The 21,957-nt window shown below is 45.5% G+C and overlaps 1 protein-coding gene across 1 annotated transcript in view; it reads left to right on the top strand.

Moving 5' to 3' along the window:
- The window catches only part of LOC129856014 (CUB and sushi domain-containing protein 3-like), a 749,171-nt gene that overhangs the window by 139,831 nt on the left and 587,383 nt on the right, over positions 1 to 21,957 (top strand). The window contains exons 18-20 of the mRNA XM_055924143.1: positions 7,909 to 8,025; positions 8,430 to 8,645; positions 19,813 to 20,001. Coding sequence (XP_055780118.1) covers positions 7,909 to 8,025; positions 8,430 to 8,645; positions 19,813 to 20,001 — 522 coding nt within the window. The remainder of the gene's footprint in view (positions 1 to 7,908; positions 8,026 to 8,429; positions 8,646 to 19,812; positions 20,002 to 21,957) is intronic.

The following is a 21,957-nucleotide window of genomic DNA, read 5'->3' as shown; positions in this document are numbered from 1 at the left end:
TGGTCCCATCTGGGTCTGTCATCTCAATGAAGCTAGCCTGGTTCCATCTGGATGTGTCATCTCAATGAAGCTAGCCTAGTCCCATCTGGATGTGTCATGTCAAATGAAGCTAGCCTGGCTCCATCTGGATGTGTCATCTAAATGACGCTAGCCTGGTTCCATCTGGATGTGTCATCTCAATGAAGCTAGCCTGGTTCCATCTTTATGTGTCATCTCAATGAAGCTAGCCCGGGCCCATCTGGATGTGTAATCTCAATGAAGCTAGCCCGATCTCGTCAGGATGTGTCATCTCAATGAAGCTAGCCTGGTTCCATCTGGATGTATCATCTCAATGAAGCTAGCCTGGTTCCATCTGGATGTGTCATCTCAATGAAGCTAGCCTGGTCCCATCTGGATGTATCATCTCAATGAAGCTAGCCTGGTCCCATCTGGGTGTATCATGTCAATGAAGCTAGCCCGATCTCGTCAGGATGTGTCATCTCAATGAAGCTAGCCTGGTTCCATCTGGATGTATCATCTCAATGAAGCTAGCCCGGTCCCATCTGGATGTATCATCTCAATGAAGCTAGCCTGGTTCCATCTGGATTTGTCATCTCAATGAAGCTAGTCTGGTCCCATCTGGATGTATCATCTCAATGAAGCTAGCCTGGTCCCATCTGGATTTGTCATCTCAATGAAGCTAGTCTGGTCCCATCTGGATGTATCATCTCAATGAAGCTAGCCCAGTCCCATCTGGATGTGTCATCTCAATGAATCTAGCCTGGTCCCATCTGGATGTGTCATCTCAATGAAGCTAGCCTGGTTCCATCTGGATGTATCATCTCAATGAAGCTAGCCTGGGCCCATCTGGATGTGTCATCTCAATGAAGCTAGCCTGGTCCCATCTGGATGTGTCATCTCAATGAAGCTAGCCTGTTTCCATCTGGATGTGTCATCTCAATGAATCTAGCCTGGTCCCATCTGGATGTGTCATCTCAATGAAGCTAGCCTGGTTCCATCTGGATGTGTCATCTCAATGAAGCTAGCCTGGTTCCATCTGGATGTGTCATCTCAATGACGGTAGCCTGGTTCCATCTGGATGTGTCATCTCAATGAAGCTAGCCTGGTTCCATCTGGATGTGTCATCTCAATGACGGTAGCCTGGTTCCATCTGGATGTGTCATCTCAATGAAGCTAGCCTGGTTCCATCTGGATGTGTCATCTCAATGAAGCTAGCCTGGTTCCATCTGGATGTATCATCTCAATGAAGCTAGCCCGGTCCCATCTGGGGTGTCATCGCAATGAAGCTAGCCTGGTCCCATCTGGATGTGTTATCTCAATGAAGCTAGCCTGGTCTCATCTGGATGTGTCATCTCAATGAAGCTAGCCCGATCTCATCTGGATGTGTCATCTCAATGAATCTAGCCTGGTTCCATCTGGATGTGTCATCTCAATGAAGCTAGCCTGGTCCCATCTGAGCGTGTCATCTCAATGAAGCTAGTCTGGTCTCATCCTGATGTGTCATCTCAATGAAGCTAGCCCGATCTCATCTGGATGTGTCATCTCAATGAAGCTAGCCTGGTTCCATCTGGATGTATCATCTCAATGAATCTAGCCTGGTTCCATCTGGATGTGTCATCTCAATGAAGCTAGCCTGGTCCCATCTGAGCGTGTCATCTCAATGAAGCTAGTCTGGTCTCATCCTGATGTGTCATCTCAATGAAGCTAGCCTGGGTTCCATCTGGATGTGTCATCTCAATGAAGCTAGCCTGGTCCCATCTGGATGTGCGGATGTGCTCCAGCCAACTCCTCTCTGCTGTGTTTGTTCCTTTGAATGCCAAACATGTGACCTTCTCTCCAGCATGGCACGACAACCATCCTCAGACCAGTCTGCTCCATATACAGATCTGGGCGCAGGGTTTAACGGATATTTATACGGTTCACCCAACACCTACTGGACAGGGATTACATTTTAATGTCACATACCTAACAGTATTTCCGCTGATGCTATACTTGTGTCCTTGAATAAATAAACAATCACTTTTGTTGTCCCGAAATACACCAAGGAACTTTTAAATATTCCAGTGGCGTAGTTGGTAGATGGTCCCAGTCACCACACCTGTTACAGGGACGATGTACTAGAGAGAAAGTGTGGGAGGAGATTGGCAGGGGGTAGAGTCATAGGGCTTGAACACAAGCTATACTGTACTGTAGTGTGATACTGTATTATCTATAAGGCCCGCTACACTTTACATCAAATAATACATGATATAGAGACAGAATCTTCCAGTCACTCACCTCTCTACTGGGACAATATAATAGACATGGTTAGTTAGTAGAGTCCTCCAGTCACTCACCTCTCTACTGGGACAATATAATAGACATGGTTAGTTAGTAGAGTCCTCCAGTCACTCACCTCTCTACTGGGACAATATAATAGACATGGTTAGTTAGTAGAGTCCTCCAGTCACTCACCTCTCTACTGGGACAATATAATAGACATGGTTAGTTAGTAGAGTCTTCCAGTCACTCACCTCTCTACTGGGACAACATAATAGACATGGTTAGTTAGTAGAGTCTTCCAGTCACTCACCTCTCTACTGGGACAACATAATAGACATGGTTAGTTAGTAGAGTCTTCCAGTCACTCACCTCTCTACTGGGACAATATAATAGACATGGTTAGTTAGTAGAGTCTTCCAGTCACTCACCTCTCTACTGGGACAATATAATAGACATGGTTAGTTAGTAGAGTCTTCCAGTCACTCACCTCTCTACTGGGACAATATAATAGACATGGTTAGTTAGTAGAGTCTTCCAGTCACTCACCTTTCTACTGGGACAATATAATAGACATGGTTAGTTAGTAGAGTCTTCCAGTCACTCACCTCTCTACTGGGACAATATAATAGACATGGTTAGTTAGTAGAGTCCTCCAGTCACTCACCTCTCTACTGGGACAATATAATAGACATGGTTAGTTAGTAGAGTCTTCCAGTCACTCACCTCTCTACTGGGACAATATAATAGACATGGTTAGTTAGTAGAGTCTTCCAGTCACTCACCTCTCTACTGGGACAATATAATAGACATGGTTAGTTAGTAGAGTCTTCCAGTCACTCACCTCTACTGGGACAATATAATAGACATGGCTAGTCAGTAGAGTCTTCCAGTCACTCACCTCTCTACTGAGACAATATAATAGACATGGTTAGTTAGTAGAGTCTTCCAGTCACTCACCTTTCTACTGGGACAATATAATAGACATGGTTAGTTAGTAGAGTCTTCCAGTCACTCACCTTTCTACTGGAGCAATATAATAGACATGGTTAGTTAGTAGAGTCTTCCAGTCACTCACCTTTCTACTGGGACAATATAATAGACATGGTTAGTTAGTAGAGTCTTCCAGTCACTCACCTCTCTACTGGGACAATATAATAGACATGGCTAGTTAGTAGAGTCTTCCAGTCACTCACCTCTCTACTGGGACAATATAATAGACATGGTTAGTTAGTAGAGTCTTCCAGTCACTCACCTTTCTACTGGAGCAATATAATAGACATGGTTAGTTAGTAGAGTCTTCCGGTAGGATGGTAGGGGTTAGGAGGTAGGATGGTAGGGTTTAGGGGGTAGGATGGTAGGGGGTTAGGAGGTAGGATGGTAGGGTTTAGGGGGTAGGGGGGTAGGGGTTAGGAGGTAGGATGGTAGGGTTTAGGGGGTAGGGGGGTAGGGATTAGGAGGTAGGATGGTAGGGTTTAGGGGGTAGGAGGGTAGGGGTTAGGAGGTAGGATGGTAGGGTTTAGGGGGTAGGAGGGTAGGGGTTAGGAGGTAGGGTGGTATGATGTTAAGAGGTAGGATGGTAGGGGGTTAGGAGGTAGGATGGTAGGGTTTAGGGGGTAGGATGGTAGGGTTTAGGGGGTAGGGGGGTAGGGGTTAGGAGGTAGGATGGTAGGGTTTAGGGGGTAGGAGGGGAGGGGTTAGGAGGTAGGATGGTAGGGTGATAGGGTGTTCGGGTAGATGTTGTTACTGAGGGTGGACACATGGAGACAGTAGGAGAGATGTTGTTACTGAGGGTGGACACATGGAGACAGTAGGAGAGATGTTACTGAGGGTGGACACATGGAGACAGTAGGAGAGATGTTGTTACTGAGGGTGGACACATGGAGATGTTGTTACTGAGGGTGGACACATGGAGACAGTAGGAGAGATGTTGTTACTGAGGGTGGACACATGCAGACAGAAGGAGAGATGTTGTTACTGAGGGTGGACACATGGAGACAGTAGGAGAGATGTTGTTACTGAGGGTGGACACATGGAGACAGTAGGAGAGATGTTGTTACTGAGGGTGGACACATGGAGACAGTAGGAGAGATGTTGTTACTGAGGGTGGACACATGGAGACAGTAGGAGAGATGTTGTTACTGAGGGTGGACACATGGAGACAGTAGGAGAGATGTTGTTACTGAGGGTGGACACATGGAGACAGTAGGAGAGATGTTGTTACTGAGGGTGGACACATGGAGACAGTAGGAGAGATGTTGTTACTGAGGGTGGACACATGGAGACAGTAGGAGAGATGTTGTTACTGAGGGTGGACACATGGAGACAGTAGGAGAGATGTTGTTACTGAGGGTGGACACATGGAGACAGTAGGAGAGATGTTGTTACTGAGGGTGGACACATGGAGATGTTGTTACTGAGGGTGGACACATGGAGACAGTAGGAGAGATGTTGTTACTGAGGGTGGACACATGGAGACAGTAGGAGAGATGTTGTTACTGAGGGTGGACACATGGAGATGTTGTTACTGAGGGTGGACACACGGAGACAGTAGGAGAGATGTTGTTACTGAGGGTGGACACATGGAGACAGTAGGAGAGATGTTGTTACTGAGGGTGGACACATGGAGACAGTAGGAGAGATGTTGCTACTGAGGGTGGACACATGGAGACAGTAGGAGAGATGTTGTTACTGAGGGTGGACACATGGAGATGTTGTTACTGAGGGTGGACACATGGAGACAGTAGGAGAGATGTTGTTACTGAGGGTGGACACACGGAGACAGTAGGAGAGATGTTGCTACTGAGGGTGGACACATGGAGACAGTAGGAGAGATGTTGTTACTGAGGGTGGACACATGGAGACAGTAGGGTAGATGTTGCTACTGAGGGTGGACACATGGAGATGTTGTTACTGAAGGTGGACACATGGAGACAGTAGGAGAGATGTTGTTACTGAGGGTGGACACATGGAGATGTTGTTACTGAAGGTGGACACACGGAGACAGTAGGAGAGATGTTGTTACTGAGGGTGGACACATATACCAGTGTACTAGTGGAGTCTCTCTAATATCCCTCTACAGCTTCACATCAAGGCATCCAGTACAGTCCTACTGCCTGAGTCCAGGTGTGCCAGACACAAACCCACAAGCCTTGCCAAGTAGCACTAGGCTCATGTCTTATTAATGACTTTATGTAAGTTCGGCTCATGAATTAAATATTTGATATAATTTTGGGAGGTAGGGTTTGATTTCAGCGTCGTTTGCCTGGAGAGACTCGGCGTGTATGGCAAATGGCACCCTTATTCCTTTACCTATAGTGCACTACTCTTGACCAGGACCCATAGGGGCTAGTGCACTTACCATTTGGGATAGAGCCTAAGGCCTCTAGGGTAGGGACTACAGCTGTACAGCTCCAGGCATCATTATCATCCTCCAAAAACACTGTCTGGCATTCATTGGCATTCATTACTTGGAAAACATGTACTCCAGCCACCAAGTTCAACTTCAAATATTATCCTGCCAGATGATGTGTTTCTGGAGGCCGTCTGTATAATGCCAGTAGCCGGGCGGCCGGGTTTACAAGAACAAAAAAATAAAAAAATAACATATTTAAAAAAATATATATTTTAAATTGTCATATTTGCCAAGTATTGTCCTTTTAAAGAACATATGACCTTTTATAATGATAACAATACAATGACAGCCAGTAGAAAGTTGGTGGCTGGTGAACAACGGGCTAATTAATCTGGATAAACTTTCAACAGGCTCTGACATTTAACACCGTGGCCCAGTCGCCATCGAGAGGGGACTGTATCTCATTAACTTTGCTGTGGTAAGATAAAGAGCTCAGCTGTAGATGAAGGCAATTAGGAAGACATGCAAAATGTGTAGCTCATTTTGAAGAGCATGTTGCTTACAACACCAAGGGTTGTGGGTTTGATTCCTGTTGACCAACCATACAAAAGTGGGTTTGATTCATGTTGACCAACCATACAAAAGTGGGTTTGATTCATGTTGACCAACCAGACAAAAGTGGGTTTGATTCATGTTGACCAACCAGACAAAAGTGGGTTTGATTCATGTTGACCAACCATACAAAAGTGGGTTTGATTCCTGTTGACCAACCAGACAAAAGTGGGTTTGATTCATGTTGACCAACCATACAAAAGTGGGTTTGATTCATGTTGACCAACCATACAAAAGTGGGTTTGATTCATGTTGACCAACCATACAAAAGTGGGTTTGATTCATGTTGACCAACCTTACAAAAGTGGGTTTGATTCCTGTTGACCAACCAGACAAAAGTGGGTTTGATTCATGTTGACCAACCAGACAAAAGTGGGTTTGATTCATGTTGACCAACCTTACAAAAGTGGGTTTGATTCATGTTGACCAACCATACAAAAGTGGGTTTGATTCATGTTGACCAACCTTACAAAAGTGGGTTTGATTCCTGTTGACCAACCAGACAAAAGTGGGTTTGATTCATGTTGACCAACCAGACAAAAGTGGGTTTGATTCATGTTGACCAACCATACAAAAGTGGGTTTGATTCATGTTGACCAACCATACAAAAGTGGGTTTGATTCATGTTGACCAACCTTACAAAAGTGGGTTTGATTCCTGTTGACCAACCAGACAAAAGTGGGTTTGATTCATGTTGACCAACCAGACAAAAGTGGGTTTGATTCATGTTGACCAACAATACAAAAGTGGGTTGGATTCATGTTGACCAACCATACAAAAGTGGGTTTGATTCATGTTGACCAACCAGACAAAAGTGGGTTTGATTCATGTTGACCAACCATACAAAAGTGGGTTTGATTCCTGTTGACCAACCAGACAAAAGTAGGTTTGATTCCTGTTGACCAACCAGACAAAAGTGGGTTTGATTCATGTTGACCAACCATACAAAAGTGGGTTTGATTCCTGTTGACCAACCATACAAAAGTAGGTTTGATTCCTGTTGACCAACCATACAAAAAGTGGGTTTGATTCCTGTTGACTAAGCCATACAAAAGTAGGTTTGATTCCTGTTGACCAACCAGACAAAAGTGGGTTTGATTCCTGTTGACCAACCATACAAAAGTGGGTTTGATTCCTGTTAACCAACCAGACAAAAGTGGGTTTGATTCCTGTTGACCAACCATACAAAAGTGGGTTTGATTCCTGTTGACCAACCATACAAAAGTGGGTTTGATTCATGTTGACCAACCATACAAAAGTGGGTTTGATTCATGTTGACCAACCAGACAAATGTGGATTTGTTTGCTGTAGACCAACCATGCAAAAAATTTTTGGGATAAAATGTTCGCTAATTTACATATATTATAGATGATGTATGTCAATAGTGGAGCGTGAGGAGGATCACAACATTAAGTTGACTAGTATTATCATTAGCAACGTGTATTAGCATCAGGCTAGCATTAGCATTGTATATTAGCATCATGCTAGCATTAGCATTGCGTATTAGCCTCAGGCTAGCATTAGCATAGTGTATTAACATCAGGCTGCATTAGCATTGTGTATTAGCATCAGGCTAGCATTAGCTTTGTGTATTAGCATCAGGCTAGCATTAGCATTGTGTATTAGTATCAGGCTAGCATTAGCATTGTCTATTAGCATAATTGTCTCTCGTCATTCTCCAGCATCGTGCGGTGGGGACGTGAGAGGACCTGGTGGTATCATTCTGTCTCCTGGATATCCAGAACTCTACCCTAACTCTCTAAACTGCACCTGGACGGTGGAGGTCGGACATGGGAAAGGTAGGAAAGTAAAGAATATCCGGTTCTTTACTCAATGCCCTTTTTTTTATACAAATGGACCTACAGAACTATGACGAGTGTGACAGTGTTACGTGTATGCCTCTAGGCAAGTCAGTTAACAACACATTCTTATTTATAATGACGGCCTAGGCACAGTGTTCAAGAGCAGAACGACAGATTTTTAACTTGTCTGCTCGGGGATTCGATTGAGCAACCATTCCGTTACTGGCCTAACGCTCTAACCACTAGGATACCCTGCCTAAATCTGTTGTATCAGATTTCACCATTCAAAGAGCTTTAAAAGTCCTCTTTCATTACTTGAGAAATCCCAGTTGTAACATTTGAGCTAATACCATCCCCAAATCTGATGATCTGATTTTTCTTCTTCTCTCTGTTCTGTTCAGGGGTCCAGTTCATGTTCCATTCCTTCCACCTGGAAGATCACCATGACTACCTCCTGATCACTGAGAACGGCAGCTTCGCCCTGCCTTTAGCTCGCCTCACTGGCTCCGAGCGCCCGGCGCCCATCAACGCAGGTCTCTACGGGAACTACAAGGCTCAGCTTCGCTTCATCTCAGACTTCTCTATTTCCTTTCAAGGATTTAACATCTCTTTCTCAGGTAAGAGAGAAGAGAGATAGAGAGATATATAGGGGGAGGAAGGGAGAAAGAAAAGAGAGAGAGAGAGAGAGAGAAAGAGAGACAGACAGTTCCTACATTCATTCGGTGATGAGATCAGAAGTGCTGAGCGCTTGGTAGGGCACACAGAGTAAAATGTACTGTAAGGAGAGCCATTTATCAGTGAGGGCTAGAGCAGGCTTAAGTGTGGACTGAAGCTCTGAGACGGATGATTCAGGATGGATCAATAATGTAAACCAAGGTCAAGTACAAGGAGCCTTTCAGAGATGGCCTGCGTCCCATGTGGTCCACTACATTAGACCAGGGTCAATAGGGGATGTGGTCCACTACATTAGACCAGGGTCAATAGGAGATGTGGTCCACTACATTAGACCAGGGTCAATAGGGGATGTGGTCCACTACATTAGACCAGGGTCAATAGGGGATGTGGTCCACTACATTAGACCAGGGTCAATAGGGGATGTGGTCCACTACATTAGACCAGGGTCAATAGGGGATGTGGTCCACTACATTAGACCAGGGTCAATAGGAGATGTGGTCCACTACATTAGACCAGGGTCAATAGGAGATGTGGTCCACTACATTAGACCAGGGTCAATAGGGAACAGGGTGTAATTTGGAGGGAACAGGGTGTAATTTGTAGGGAACAGGGTGTTATTTGGAGGGAACAGGGTGTAATTTGGAGGGAACAGGGTGTAATTTGAAGGGAACAGGGTGTAATTTGTAGGGAACAGGGTGTAATTTGTAGGGAACAGGGTGTTATTTGGAGGGAACAGGGTGTAATTTGGAGGGAACAGGGTGTAATTTGGAGGGAACAGGGTGTAATTTGTAGGGAACAGGGTGTAATTTGAAGGGAACAGGGTGTAATTTGGAGGGAACAGGGTGTAATTTGAAGGGAACAGGGTGTAATTTGGAGGGAACAGGGTGTAATTTGTAGGGAGCAGGGTGTAATTTGGAGGGAACAGGGTGTTATTTGGAGGGAACAGGGTGTAATTTGGAGGGAACAGGGTGTAATTTGGAGGGAACAGGGTGTTATTTGGAGGGAACAGGGTGTAATTTGTAGGGAACAGGGTGTTATTTGGAGGGAACAGGGTGTAATTTGTAGGGAACAGGGTGTTATTTGGAGGGAACAGGGTGTAATTTGTAGGGAACAGGGTGTAATTTGTAGGGAACAGGGTGTAATTTGTAGGGAGCAGGGTGTAATTTGGAGGGAACAGGGTGTAATTTGTAGGGAACAGGGTGTTATTTGGAGGGAACAGGGTGTAATTTGTAGGGAACAGGGTGTAATTTGTAGGGAACAGGGTGTAATTCGTAGGGAGCAGGGTGTAATTTGGAGGGAACAGGGTGTAATTTGTAGGGAACAGGGTGTCATTTGTTGGGAACAGGGTGTCATTTGTAGGGAACAGGGTGTAATTTGTAGGGAACAGGGTGTAATTTGTAGGGAACAGGGTGTAATTTGTAGGGAACAGGGTGTAATTTGTAGGGAACAGGGTGTAATTTGTAGGGAACAGGGTGTAATTTATAGGGAACAGGGTGTTATTTGAAGGGAACAGGGTGTAATTTGGAGGGAACAGGGTGTAATTTGTAGGGAACAGGGTGTAATTTGTAGGGAACAGGGTGTAATTTGATGGGAACAGGGTGTAATATGTAGGGAACAGGGTGTAATTTGTAGGGAACAGGGTGTAATTTGTAGGGAACAGGGTGTAATTTGTAGGGAACAGGGTGTAATTTGTAGGGAACAGGGTGTAATCTGGGTGTAATCTGTCCAGGTGAATCTCCTGAGGAGATGACTGCCGTCGACCCAATTGGCACCCTATTCTCTATGTAGTGCACTACCTCACGGCCTATAGGGATCTGCTCAAAAGTAGTGCACTACATAGGGAATAGGGGAGGGGGGGGGGATTTTGAATGCAACCATCAACCAGGCTGTCCTGGGGGAATATCCTGAGGAGAGGACTGTCGTCTGTCTATTGGTCTGTCAGAGTTAATGTCCTGGGGAATATCCTGAGGAGAGGACTGTGGACTGTCTGTTGGTCTGTCAGAGTTAATGTCCTGGGGAAATATCCTGAGGAGAGGACTGTAGTCTGTCTGTTGGTCTGTCAGAGTTAATGACCTGGGTGAATATCCTGAGGAGAGGACTGTAGTCTGTCTGTTGGTCTGTCAGAGTTAATGTCCTGGGAAATATCCTGAGTAGAGGACTCTAGTCTGTCTATTGGTCTGTCAGAGTTAATGTCCTGGTTGAATATCCTGAGGAGAGGACTCTAGTCTGTCTGTTGGTCTGTCAGAGTTAATGTCCTGGGGAATATCCTGAGGAGAGGACTGTAGTCTGTCTGTTGGTTCTATCAGAGTTAATGTCCTGGGGAATATCCTGAGGAGAGGACTGTAGTCTGTCTATTGGTTCTGTCAGAGTTAATGTCCTGGGGAATATCCTGAGGAGAGTACGCTAGTCTGTCTGTTGGTCTGTCAGAGTTAATGCCCTGGGGGAATATCCTGAGGAGAGGACTGTAGTCTGTCTGTTGGTCTGTCAGAGTTAATGTCCTGGGGGAATATCCTGAGGAGAGGACTGTGGTCTGTCTGTTGGTCTGTCAGAGTTAATGTCCTGGGGTTCTGACTAGAGAGATACAGACTACAGAGATAGAGAGATACAAGCTAGATGGATACAAGCTAGATGGATACAAACTAGAGAGATAGCGAGATACAGACTAGAGAGATAGAGATACAGACTAGTGATATACAGACTAAGAGAGAGACTAGAGAGATACAGACTAGAGAGATAGCGAGATACAGACTAGTGATATACAGACTAGAGAGATAGAGATACAGACTAGTGATATACAGACTAAGAGAGAGACTAGAGAGATACAGACTAGTGATATACAGACTAGAGAGATAGAGATACAGACTAGTGATATACAGACTAAGAGAGAGACTAGAGAGATACAGACTAGAGAGATAGCGAGATACAGACTAGTGATATACAGACTATAGTGATAGAGACTAGAGAGATACAGACTAGAGAGATACAGACTAGAGAGATACAGACTAGAGAGATACAGACTAGAGAGATACAGACTAGAGAGATACAGACTAGAGAGATAGATACAAACTAGAGAGATGCAGACTAGAGAGATAGTTACAGACTAGAGAGATGCAGACTAGAGAGATAGTTACAGACTAGAGAGATGCAGACTAGAGAGATACAGACTAGAGACTAGAGAGATACAGACTAGAGAGATAGTTACAGACTAGAGAGATAGTTACAGACTAGAGAGATACAGACTAGAGAGATAGAGACTAGAGAGATACAGACTAGAGAGATAGAGACTAGAGAGATAGTTACAGACTAGAGAGATGCAGACTAGAGATAGCGAAATACAGACTAGTGAGATACAGACTAGAGAGAAACAGACTAGAGAGATAGATACAGACTAGAGAGATACAGCCTAGAGAGATAGTTACAGACTAGAGAGATACAGACTAGAGAGATACAGACTAGAGAGAAACAGACTAGAGAGATACAGACTAGAGAGACTAAGACTAGTTATATACAGACTATAGTGATACAGACTAGTTATATACAGACTAGAGAGATACAGACTAGAGAGATACAGACTAGAGAGACTAAGACTAGTTATATACAGACTATAGTGATACAGACTAGAGAGATACAGACTAGAGAGATACAGACTAGAGAGATACAGACTAGAGAGATACAGACTAGAGAGACTAAGACTAGTTATATACAGACTATAGTGATACAGACTAGAGAGATACAGACTAGAGAGATACAGACTAGAGAGATACAGACTAGAGAGATACAGACTAGAGAGACTAAGACTAGTTATATACAGACTATAGTGATACAGACTAGTTATATACAGACTAGAGAGATACAGACTAGAGAGATACAGACTAGAGAGACTAAGACTAGTTATATACAGACTATAGTGATACAGACTAGAGAGATACAGACTAGAGAGATACAGTCTAGAGAGATACAGACTAGAGAGTTACATACTAGTTATATACAGACTAGAGAGTTACATACTAGTTATATACAGACTATAGTGATACAGACTAGAGAGATACAGACTAGAGAGTTACAGACTAGAGAGATAGAGAATAGAGAGATAGAGACTAGAGAGTTACATACTAGTTATATACAGACTATAGTGATACAGACTAGTTATATACAGACTAGAGAGATACAGACTAGAGAGATACAGACTAGAGAGATACAGACTAGAGAGATACAGACTAGAGAGATACAGTCTAGAGAGATACAGACTAGAGAGATACAGTCTAGAGAGATACAGACTAGTTATATACAGACTAGTTATATACAGACTAGAGAGATACAGACTAGTTATATACAGACTAGAGAGATAGAGACCAGAGAGATAGAGACTAGAGAGATAGAGACTAGAGAGTTATAGACTAGTTATATACATACTATAGTGATACAGACTAGTTATATACAGACTAGAGACATACAGACTAGAGAGATACAGACTAGATGTTACTAACTTCTTGTCCATCAAAGTTAATGGGACTAACATCTGCTATTGAAACTGGTTAAATGTTTGTCCTTTTGCTCATCAGAGGGAAGCGTAACTTGGTGCAGCAACTCATGACTATTCATGGTCTTTACCCAGGAGCTCTTCTGTGTGCATACTGTAATTATCATCTATAGATTGTCCTGCTTATAATTCTGCACGCTGCCTTTTATTAACCTTTGATTAGATTGACTGGTTGGGTAATGTAGCGACCAGCGTCAGAGCCTTTGATTAGATTGACTGGTTGGGTAATGTAGCGACCAGCGTCAGAGCCTTTGATTAGATTGACTGGTTGGGTAATGTAGCGACCAGCGTCAGAGCCTTTGATTAGATTGACTGGTTGGGTAATGTAGCGACCAGCGTCAGAGCCTTTGATTAGATTGACTGGTTGGGTAATGTAGCGACCAGCGTCAGAGCCTTTGATTAGATTGATTGGTTGGGTAATGTAGCGACCAGCGTCAGAGCCTTTGATTAGATTGACTGGTTGGGTAATGTTGCAACCAGCGTCAGAGACTTTGATTAGATTGACTGGTTGGGTAATGTAGCGACCAGCGTCAGAGCCTTTGATTAGATTGACTGGTTGGGTAATGTAGCGACCAGCGTCAGAGCCTTTGATAGATTGACTGGTTGGGTAATGTAGCGACCAGCGTCAGAGCCTTTGATTAGATTGACTGGTTGGGTAATGTAGCGACCAGCGTCAGAGCCTTGATTAGATTGACTGGTTAAGTAAAGTAGCGACCAGCGTCAGAGCCTTTGATTAGATTGACTGGTTGGGTAATGTAGCGACCAGCGTCAGAGCCTTTGATTAGATTGACTGGTTGGGTAATGTAGCGACCAGCGTCAGAGCCTTTGATTAGATTGGCTGGTTGGGTAATGTAGCGACCAGCGTCAGAGCCTTTGATTAGATTGACTGGTTGGGTAATGTAGCGACCAGCGTCAGAGCCTTTGATTAGATTGACTGGTTGGGTAATGTAGCGACCAGCGTCAGAGCCTTTGATTAGATTGACTGGTTGGGTAATGTAGCGACCAGCGTCAGAGCCTTTGATTAGATTGACTGGTTGGGTAATGTAGCGACCAGCGTCAGAGCCTTTGATTAGATTGACTGGTTGGGTAATGTAGCGACCAGCGTCAGAGCCTTTGATTAGATTGACTGGTTGGGTAATGTAGCGACCGGCGTCAGAGCCTTTGATTAGATTGACTGGTTGGGTAATGTAGCGACCGGCGTCAGAGCCTTTGATTAGATTGACTGGTTGGGTAATGTAGCGACCGGCGTCAGAGCCTTTGATTAGATTGACTGGTTGGGTAATGTAGCGACCAGCGTCAGAGCCTTTGATTAGATTGACTGGTTGGGTAATGTAGCGACCAGCGTCAGAGCCTTTGATTAGATTGACTGGTTGGGTAATGTAGCGACCGGCGTCAGAGCCTTTGATTAGATTGACTGGTTGGGTAATGTAGCGACCGGCGTCAGAGCCTTTGATTAGATTGACTGGTTGGGTAATGTAGCGACCGGCGTCAGAGCCTTTGATTAGATTGACTGGTTGGGTAATGTAGCGACCGGCGTCAGAGCCTTTGATTAGATTGACTGGTTGGGTAATGTAGCGACCGGCGTCAGAGCCTTTGATTAGATTGACTGGTTGGGTAATGTAGCGACCAGCGTCAGAGCCTTTGATTAGATTGACTGGTTGGGTAATGTAGCGACCAGCGTCAGAGCCTTTGATTAGATTGACTGGTTGGGTAATGTAGCGACCGGCGTCAGAGCCTTTGATTAGATTGACTGGTTGGGTAATGTAGCGACCAGCGTCAGAGCCTTTGATTAGATTGACTGGTTGGGTAATGTAGCGACCAGCGTCAGAGCCTTTGATTAGATTGACTGGTTGGGTAATGTAGCGACCGGCGTCAGAGCCTTTGATTAGATTGACTGGTTGGGTAATGTAGCGACCGGCGTCAGAGCCTTTGATTAGATTGACTGGTTGGGTAATGTAGCGACCGGCGTCAGAGCCTTTGATTAGATTGACTGGTTGGGTAATGTAGCGACCGGCGTCAGAGCCTTTGATTAGATTGACTGGTTGGGTAATGTAGCGACCGGCGTCAGAGCCTTTGATTAGATTGACTGGTTGGGTAATGTAGCGACCGGCGTCAGAGCCTTTGATTAGATTGACTGGTTGGGTAATGTAGCGACCAGCGTCAGAGCCTTTGATTAGATTGACTGGTTGGGTAATGTAGCGACCAGCGTCAGAGCCTATGATTAGATTGACTGGTTGGGTAATGTAGCGACCAGCGTCAGAGCCTTTGATTAGATTGACTGGTTGGGTAATGTAGCGACCAGCGTCAGAGCCTTTGATTAGATTGACTGGTTGGGTAATGTAGCGACCAGCGTCAGAGCCTTTGATTAGATTGACTGGTTGGGTAATGTAGCGACCAGCGTCAGAGCCTTTGATTAGATTGACTGGTTGGGTAATGTAGCGACCAGCGTCAGAGCCTTTGATTAGATTGACTGGTTGGGTAATGTAGCGACCAGCGTCAGAGCCTTTGATTAGATTGACTGGTTGGGTAATGTAGCGACCGGCGTCAGAGCCTTTGATTAGATTGACTGGTTGGGTAATGTAGCGACCGGCGTCAGAGCCTTTGATTAGATTGACTGGTTGGGTAATGTAGCGACCGGCGTCAGAGCCTTTGATTAGATTGACTGGTTGGGTAATGTAGCGACCGGCGTCAGAGCCTTTGATTAGATTGACTGGTTGGGTAATGTAGCGACCGGCGTCAGAGCCTTTGATTAGATTGACTGGTTGGGTAATGTAGCGACCAGCGTCAGAGCCTTTGATTAGATTGACTGGTTGGGTAATGTAGCGACCAGCGTCAGAGCCTTTGATTAGATTGACTGGTTGGGTAATGTAGCGACCGGCGTCAGAGCCTTTGATTAGATTGACTGGTTGGGTAATGTAGCGACCAGCGTCAGAGCCTTTGATTAGATTGACTGGTTGGGTAATGTAGCGACCAGCGTCAGAGCCTTTGATTAGATTGACTGGTTGGGTAATGTAGCGACCGGCGTCAGAGCCTTTGATTAGATTGACTGGTTGGGTAATGTAGCGACCGGCGTCAGAGCCTTTGATTAGATTGACTGGTTGGGTAATGTAGCGACCGGCGTCAGAGCCTTTGATTAGATTGACTGGTTGGGTAATGTAGCGACCGGCGTCAGAGCCTTTGATTAGATTGACTGGTTGGGTAATGTAGCGACCGGCGTCAGAGCCTTTGATTAGATTGACTGGTTGGGTAATGTAGCGACCGGCGTCAGAGCCTTTGATTAGATTGACTGGTTGGGTAATGTAGCGACCAGCGTCAGAGCCTTTGATTAGATTGACTGGTTGGGTAATGTAGCGACCAGCGTCAGAGCCTATGATTAGATTGACTGGTTGGGTAATGTAGCGACCAGCGTCAGAGCCTTTGATTAGATTGACTGGTTGGGTAATGTAGCGACCAGCGTCAGAGCCTTTGATTAGATTGACTGGTTGGGTAATGTAGCGACCAGCGTCAGAGCCTTTGATTAGATTGACTGGTTGGGTAATGTAGCGACCAGCGTCAGAGCCTTTGATTAGATTGACTGGTTGGGTAATGTAGCGACCAGCGTCAGAGCCTTTGATTAGATTGACTGGTTGGGTAATGTAGCGACCAGCGTCAGAGCCTTTGATTAGATTGACTGGTTGGGTAATGTAGCGACCAGCGTCAGAGCCTTTGATTAGATTGACTGGTTGGGTAATGTAGCGACCAGCGTCAGAGCCTTTGATTAGATTGACTGGTTGGGTAATGTAGCGACCAGCGTCAGAGCCTTTGATTAGATTGACTGGTTGGGTAATGTAGCGACCAGCGTCAGAGCCTTTGATTAGATTGACTGGTTGGGTAATGTAGCGACCAGCGTCAGAGCCTTTGATTAGATTGACTGGTTGGGTAATGTAGCGACCAGCGTCAGAGCCTTTGTTCAGCGGAGTTGAACGAGTCATGTCCTTACGGGTTCCCCTTTCCTTTCCCTTCCCTTCCTTTCCTTTCCCTTCCCTTCCTTTCCTTTCCCTTTCCCTTTCCCTTTCCTTTCCCTTCCTTTCCTTTCCCTTTCCCTTCCTTTCCCTTTCCTTACCCTTTCCCTTTCCTTTCCTTTCCCTTTCCTTTCCCCTCCTTTCCTTTCCCTTTCCTTTCCCCTCCTGTCCTTTCCCTTTCCTTTACCTTCCTTTCCTTTCCCTTCCCTTCCTTACCTTTCCCTTCCCTTCCTTTCCTTTCCGTTCCCTTCCTTTCCCTTTCCTTTCCCTTCCCCTTCCCTTCCTTTCCTTTCCCTTTCCTTTCCATTTCCTTTCCCTTCCTTCTCTTCCCTTCCCTTCCCTTCCTTTCCCTTCCCTTCCCTTCCTTCCTTCCTTCCTTCCTTCCTTCCTTCCCTTCCTTTCCTTTCCCTTCCCTTCCCTTCCCTTCCTTTCCTTTCACCTTCCCTTCCTTTCCCTCCCTTCCCATCCTTCCCTTCCCTTCCCTTCCCTTGCTTTCCTTTCCCTTCCTTTCCCTTCCTTTCCCTTCCCTTCCTTTCCCTCCCTTCCCTTCCTTCCTTTCCCTTCCTTTCCCTTCCCTTCCCTTCCCTTCCTTTCCCTTTCCCCTCCATTCCCTTCCTTTCCTTTCCTTTCCCTTCCTTCCTTCCCTTCCCTTCCCTTCCTTTCCCTTCCCTTACCTTACCTTCCATTCCCTTCCCTTCCCTTCCTTCCCTTCCTTCCATTCCTTTCCTTTCCTTTCCTTTCCCTTCCCTTCCCTTCCCTTCCTTTCCTTTCCCTTCCCTTCCTTTCATTTCCCTTCCCTTCCCTTCCCTCCCTTCCCTTCCCTTCCCTTCCTTTCCCTTTCCCTTCCCTTCCTTTCCCTTCCTTCCCTTCCCTTCATTTCCCTTCCCTTCCCTTACCTTCCCTTCCCTTCCTTACGTTCCCTTCCCTTCCCTTCCTTCCCTTCCTTTCCCTTCCCTTCCCTTCCCTTTCCTTTCCCTTCCCTTCCCTTCCCTTCCTTCCTTCCCTTCCCTTCCCCTTCCCTTCCCTTCCCTTCCCTTCCCCTTCCCTTCCCTTCCTTTCCCTTCCCTTCCCTTCCCTTCCTTTCCTTTCCTTTCCCTTCCCTTCCTTTCCCTCCCCTTCCTTCCCTTCCCTTCCTTTCCTTTCCCTTCCCTTCCCTTCCCTTCCCTTCCTTCCTTCCCTTCCCTTCCCCTTCCCTTCCCTTCCCTTCCCTTCCCCTTCCCTTCCCTTCCTTTCCCTTCCCTTCCCTTCCCTTCCTTTCCTTTCCTTTCCCTTCCCTTCCTTTCCCTCCCCTTCCTTCCCTTTCCCTTTTCTTTCCTTTCCCTTCCTTTCCCTTCCTTTCCTTTCCCTTCCTTTCCCTTTCCCTTCCTTCCCTTCCCTTCCCTTCCTTTCCCTTCCCTTCCCTTCCCTTCCCCTTCCCTTCCCTTCCCTTTCCCTTCCTTCCCTTCCCTTCCCTTCCTTCCTTCCCTTCCCTTCCCCTTCCCTTCCCTTCCTTTCCCTCCCCTTCCTTTCCCTTCCTTTTCTTTCCCTTCCCTTCCCTTCCTTTCCCTTCCCTTCCCTTCCCTTCCTTTCCCTTCCCTTCCCTTCCTTTTCTTTCCCTTCCCTTCCCTTCCTTTCCCTCCCCTTCCTTTCCCTTCCTTTTCTTTCCCTTCCCTTCCCTTCCTTTCCTTTCCTTGCCCTTCCCTTCCTTTCCCTCCCCTTCCTTCCCTTTCCCTTTTCTTTCCTTTCCCTTCCTTTCCCTCCCCTTCCTTCCCTTCCCTTCCCTTCCTTTCCCTTCCCTTCCCTTCCTTTCCCTCCCCTTCCTTTCCCTTCCTTTTCTTTCCCTTCCCTTCCCTTCCTTTCCCTTCCCTTCCCTTCCCTTCCTTTCCCTTCCCTTCCCTTCCCTTCCCTTCCCTTCCTTTCCCTCCCCATCCTTCCCTTCCTTTACTTTCCCTTCCCTTCCCTTCCTTTCCCTTCCCTTCCTTCCCTTCACTTCCCTTCCCTTCCCTTCCTTTCCTTTCCCTTCACTTCTCTTCCTATCCCTTCCTTCCCTCCCCTTCCTTCCCTTCCCTTCCTTTCCTTTCCCTTCCCTTCCATTCCTTTCCTTTCCCTTCCCTTCCTTTCCCTTCCCTTCCTTTCCCTTTCCTTCCCTTCCTTTCCCTTCCCTTCCCTTCTTTTCCCTCCCCTTCCTATCCTTTCCCTTTCCTTTTTCCTTCCCTTCCCTTCCTTTCCTATCCTTTCTTTTCCTTTCCTTTCCCTTCCCTTCCCTTCGCTTCCTTCCCTTCCCTTCCCTTCCCTTCCCTTCCCTTCCCTTCCTTTCCTTTCCCTTTCAGCATGTTGTACCTTGTTATTACTCCCGATGACTTCCCCTCTTTTCTTAAATCCATCTTTCCTCGCTTCCTCTCTCCTCCGGGACCCCAAACTGCATTGGGAGGAGAAGATCCATAGTCCCTCACCTCAGACTTTCTTCTCCAATGTGTTTTGAGAAAGGAATGCAAGGAAAGAGGACGTGATAAATCAAGGAAAGAGGACGTGATTAAAATCAAGGAAAGATGACCTTTGACCCTGTGCTGTTTGCTTCTTTTCCCTCAGAGTACAATCTGGAGCCGTGTGAGAACCCCGGGACCCCCAGGTTCGGCCGGCACACAGGCGTCAGCTTTGACATCGGAGACTCGCTGGTTTTCTCCTGCAATACGGGCTATCGCCTGAAGGGGGCGATGGAGATCCGGTGCCTGGGAGGCGGCCGCCGCATGTGGAGTGCCCCTCTGCCAAGGTGTGTGGGTACGTGGTCAGCTGCTTTCATTTGCTTATTGGCTCTGTTTTGGACTGTGCGTAGGACAATGTATATACAAGTGTCTATTTATAGCAGAGGAGAAGGTGGACAACAGGAGGAAGTGGATTGATACTGTATTCTGTATACGGCTCTAGATATACGGTCTCAGACAGTGTCCTCGATCCTGCTTCAGTCTCTCTAGTCCGTATCTCTCTAGCCTGTATATCTCTAGTCTGTATCTCTCTATTCTGTATATTTCTTGTCTCTATCTCTCTAGTCTCTATCTCTCTAGTCTGTATCTCTCTAGTCTCTATCTCTCTAGTCTGTATCTCTCTAGTCTCTATCTCTCTAGTCTGTATGTCTCTATCTCTCTAGTCTGTATCTCTCTATTCTGTATTTCTCTAGTCTGTATCTCTCTAGTCTCTATCTCTAGTCTGTATATGTCTTGTCTCTATCTCTCTAGTCTGTATCTCTCTAGTCTGTATCTCTCTAGTCTGTATCTCATTAGTCTGTATCTCTCTAGTCTCTATCTCTCTAGTCTGTATCTCTCTAGTCTCTATCTCTCTAGTCTGTATGTCTCTATCTCTCTAGTCTGTATCTCTCTATTCTGTATTTCTCTAGTCTGTATCTCTCTAGTCTCTATATCTCTAGTCTGTATCTCTCTAGTCTGTATATTTCTAGTCTCTATCTCTCTAGTCTGTATCTCTCTAGTCTCTATCTCTCTAGTCTGTATCTCTCTAGTCTGTATCTCTATAGTCTGTATCTCTCTAGTCTGTATCTCTCTATTCTGTATATTTCTAGTCTCTATCTCTCTAGTCTGTATCTCTCTATTCTGTATCTCTCTAGTCTCTATATCTCTAGTCTGTATCTCTCTAGTCTGTATATTTCTAGTCTCTATCCCTCTAGTCTGTATCTCTCTAGTCTGTATCTCTATAGTCTGTATCTCTCTAGTCTGCATCTCTCTAGTCTGTATCTCTCTAGTCTCTATCCCTCTAGTCTGTATCTCTCTAGTCTGTATCTCTCTAGTCTGTATCTCTCTAGTCTGTATCCCTCTAGTCTGTATCTCTCTAGTCTGTATCTCTCTAGTCTGTATCTCTCTAGTCTGTATCTCTCTAGTCTGTATCTCTCTAGTCTGTATCTCTCTAGTCTGTATGTCTGTATCTCTCTAGTCTGTATCTCTCTAGTCTGTATCTCTCTAGTCTGTATCTCTCTAGTCTGTATGTCTCTATCTCTCTAGTCTCTATCTCTCTAGTCTGTATCTCTCTAGTCTGTATGTCTCTATCTCTCTAGTCTGTATCTCTCTAGTCTGTATCCCTCTAGTCTGTATCACTATAGTCTGTATCTCTCCATCTCTCTAGTTTGTATGTCTCTATCTCTCTAGTCTGTATCTCTCTAGTCTGTATCCCTCTAGTCTGTATCACTATAGTCTGTCTCTCTCCATCTCTCTAGTTTGTATGTCTCTATCTCTCTAGTCTGCATGTCTCTATCTCTCTAGTCTGTATCTCTCTAGTCTGTATGTCTCTATCTCTCTAGTCTGTATCTCTCTAGTCTGTATCTCTCTAGTCTGTATCTCTCTAGTCTGTATCTCTCTAGTCTGTAACTCTCTAGTCTGTATCTCTCTAGTCTGTATCTCTCTAGTCTGTATCTCTCTAGTCTGTATCTCTCTAGTCTGTATGTCTGTATCTCTCTAGTCTGTATCTCTCTAGTCTGTATCTCTCTAGTCTGTATGTCTCTATCTCTCTAGTCTCTATCTCTCTAGTCTGTATCTCTCTAGTCTGTATGTCTCTATCTCTCTAGTGATTATCTCTCTAGTCTGTATCTCTCTAGTCTCTATCTTTCTAGTCTGTAACTCTCTAGTCTGTATCTCTCTAGTCTGTATCTCTCTAGTCTGTATCTCTCTAGTCTGTATCTCTCTAGTCTGTAGGTCTCTCTAGTCTGTATGTCTCTATCTCTCTAGTCTGTAT

This window comes from Salvelinus fontinalis, chromosome 5 (genome assembly GCF_029448725.1).
Source record: "Salvelinus fontinalis isolate EN_2023a chromosome 5, ASM2944872v1, whole genome shotgun sequence".
Classification (NCBI taxonomy): Eukaryota; Metazoa; Chordata; class Actinopteri; order Salmoniformes; family Salmonidae; genus Salvelinus; species Salvelinus fontinalis.
This window is presented reverse-complemented; position numbering and strand designations above follow the sequence as displayed.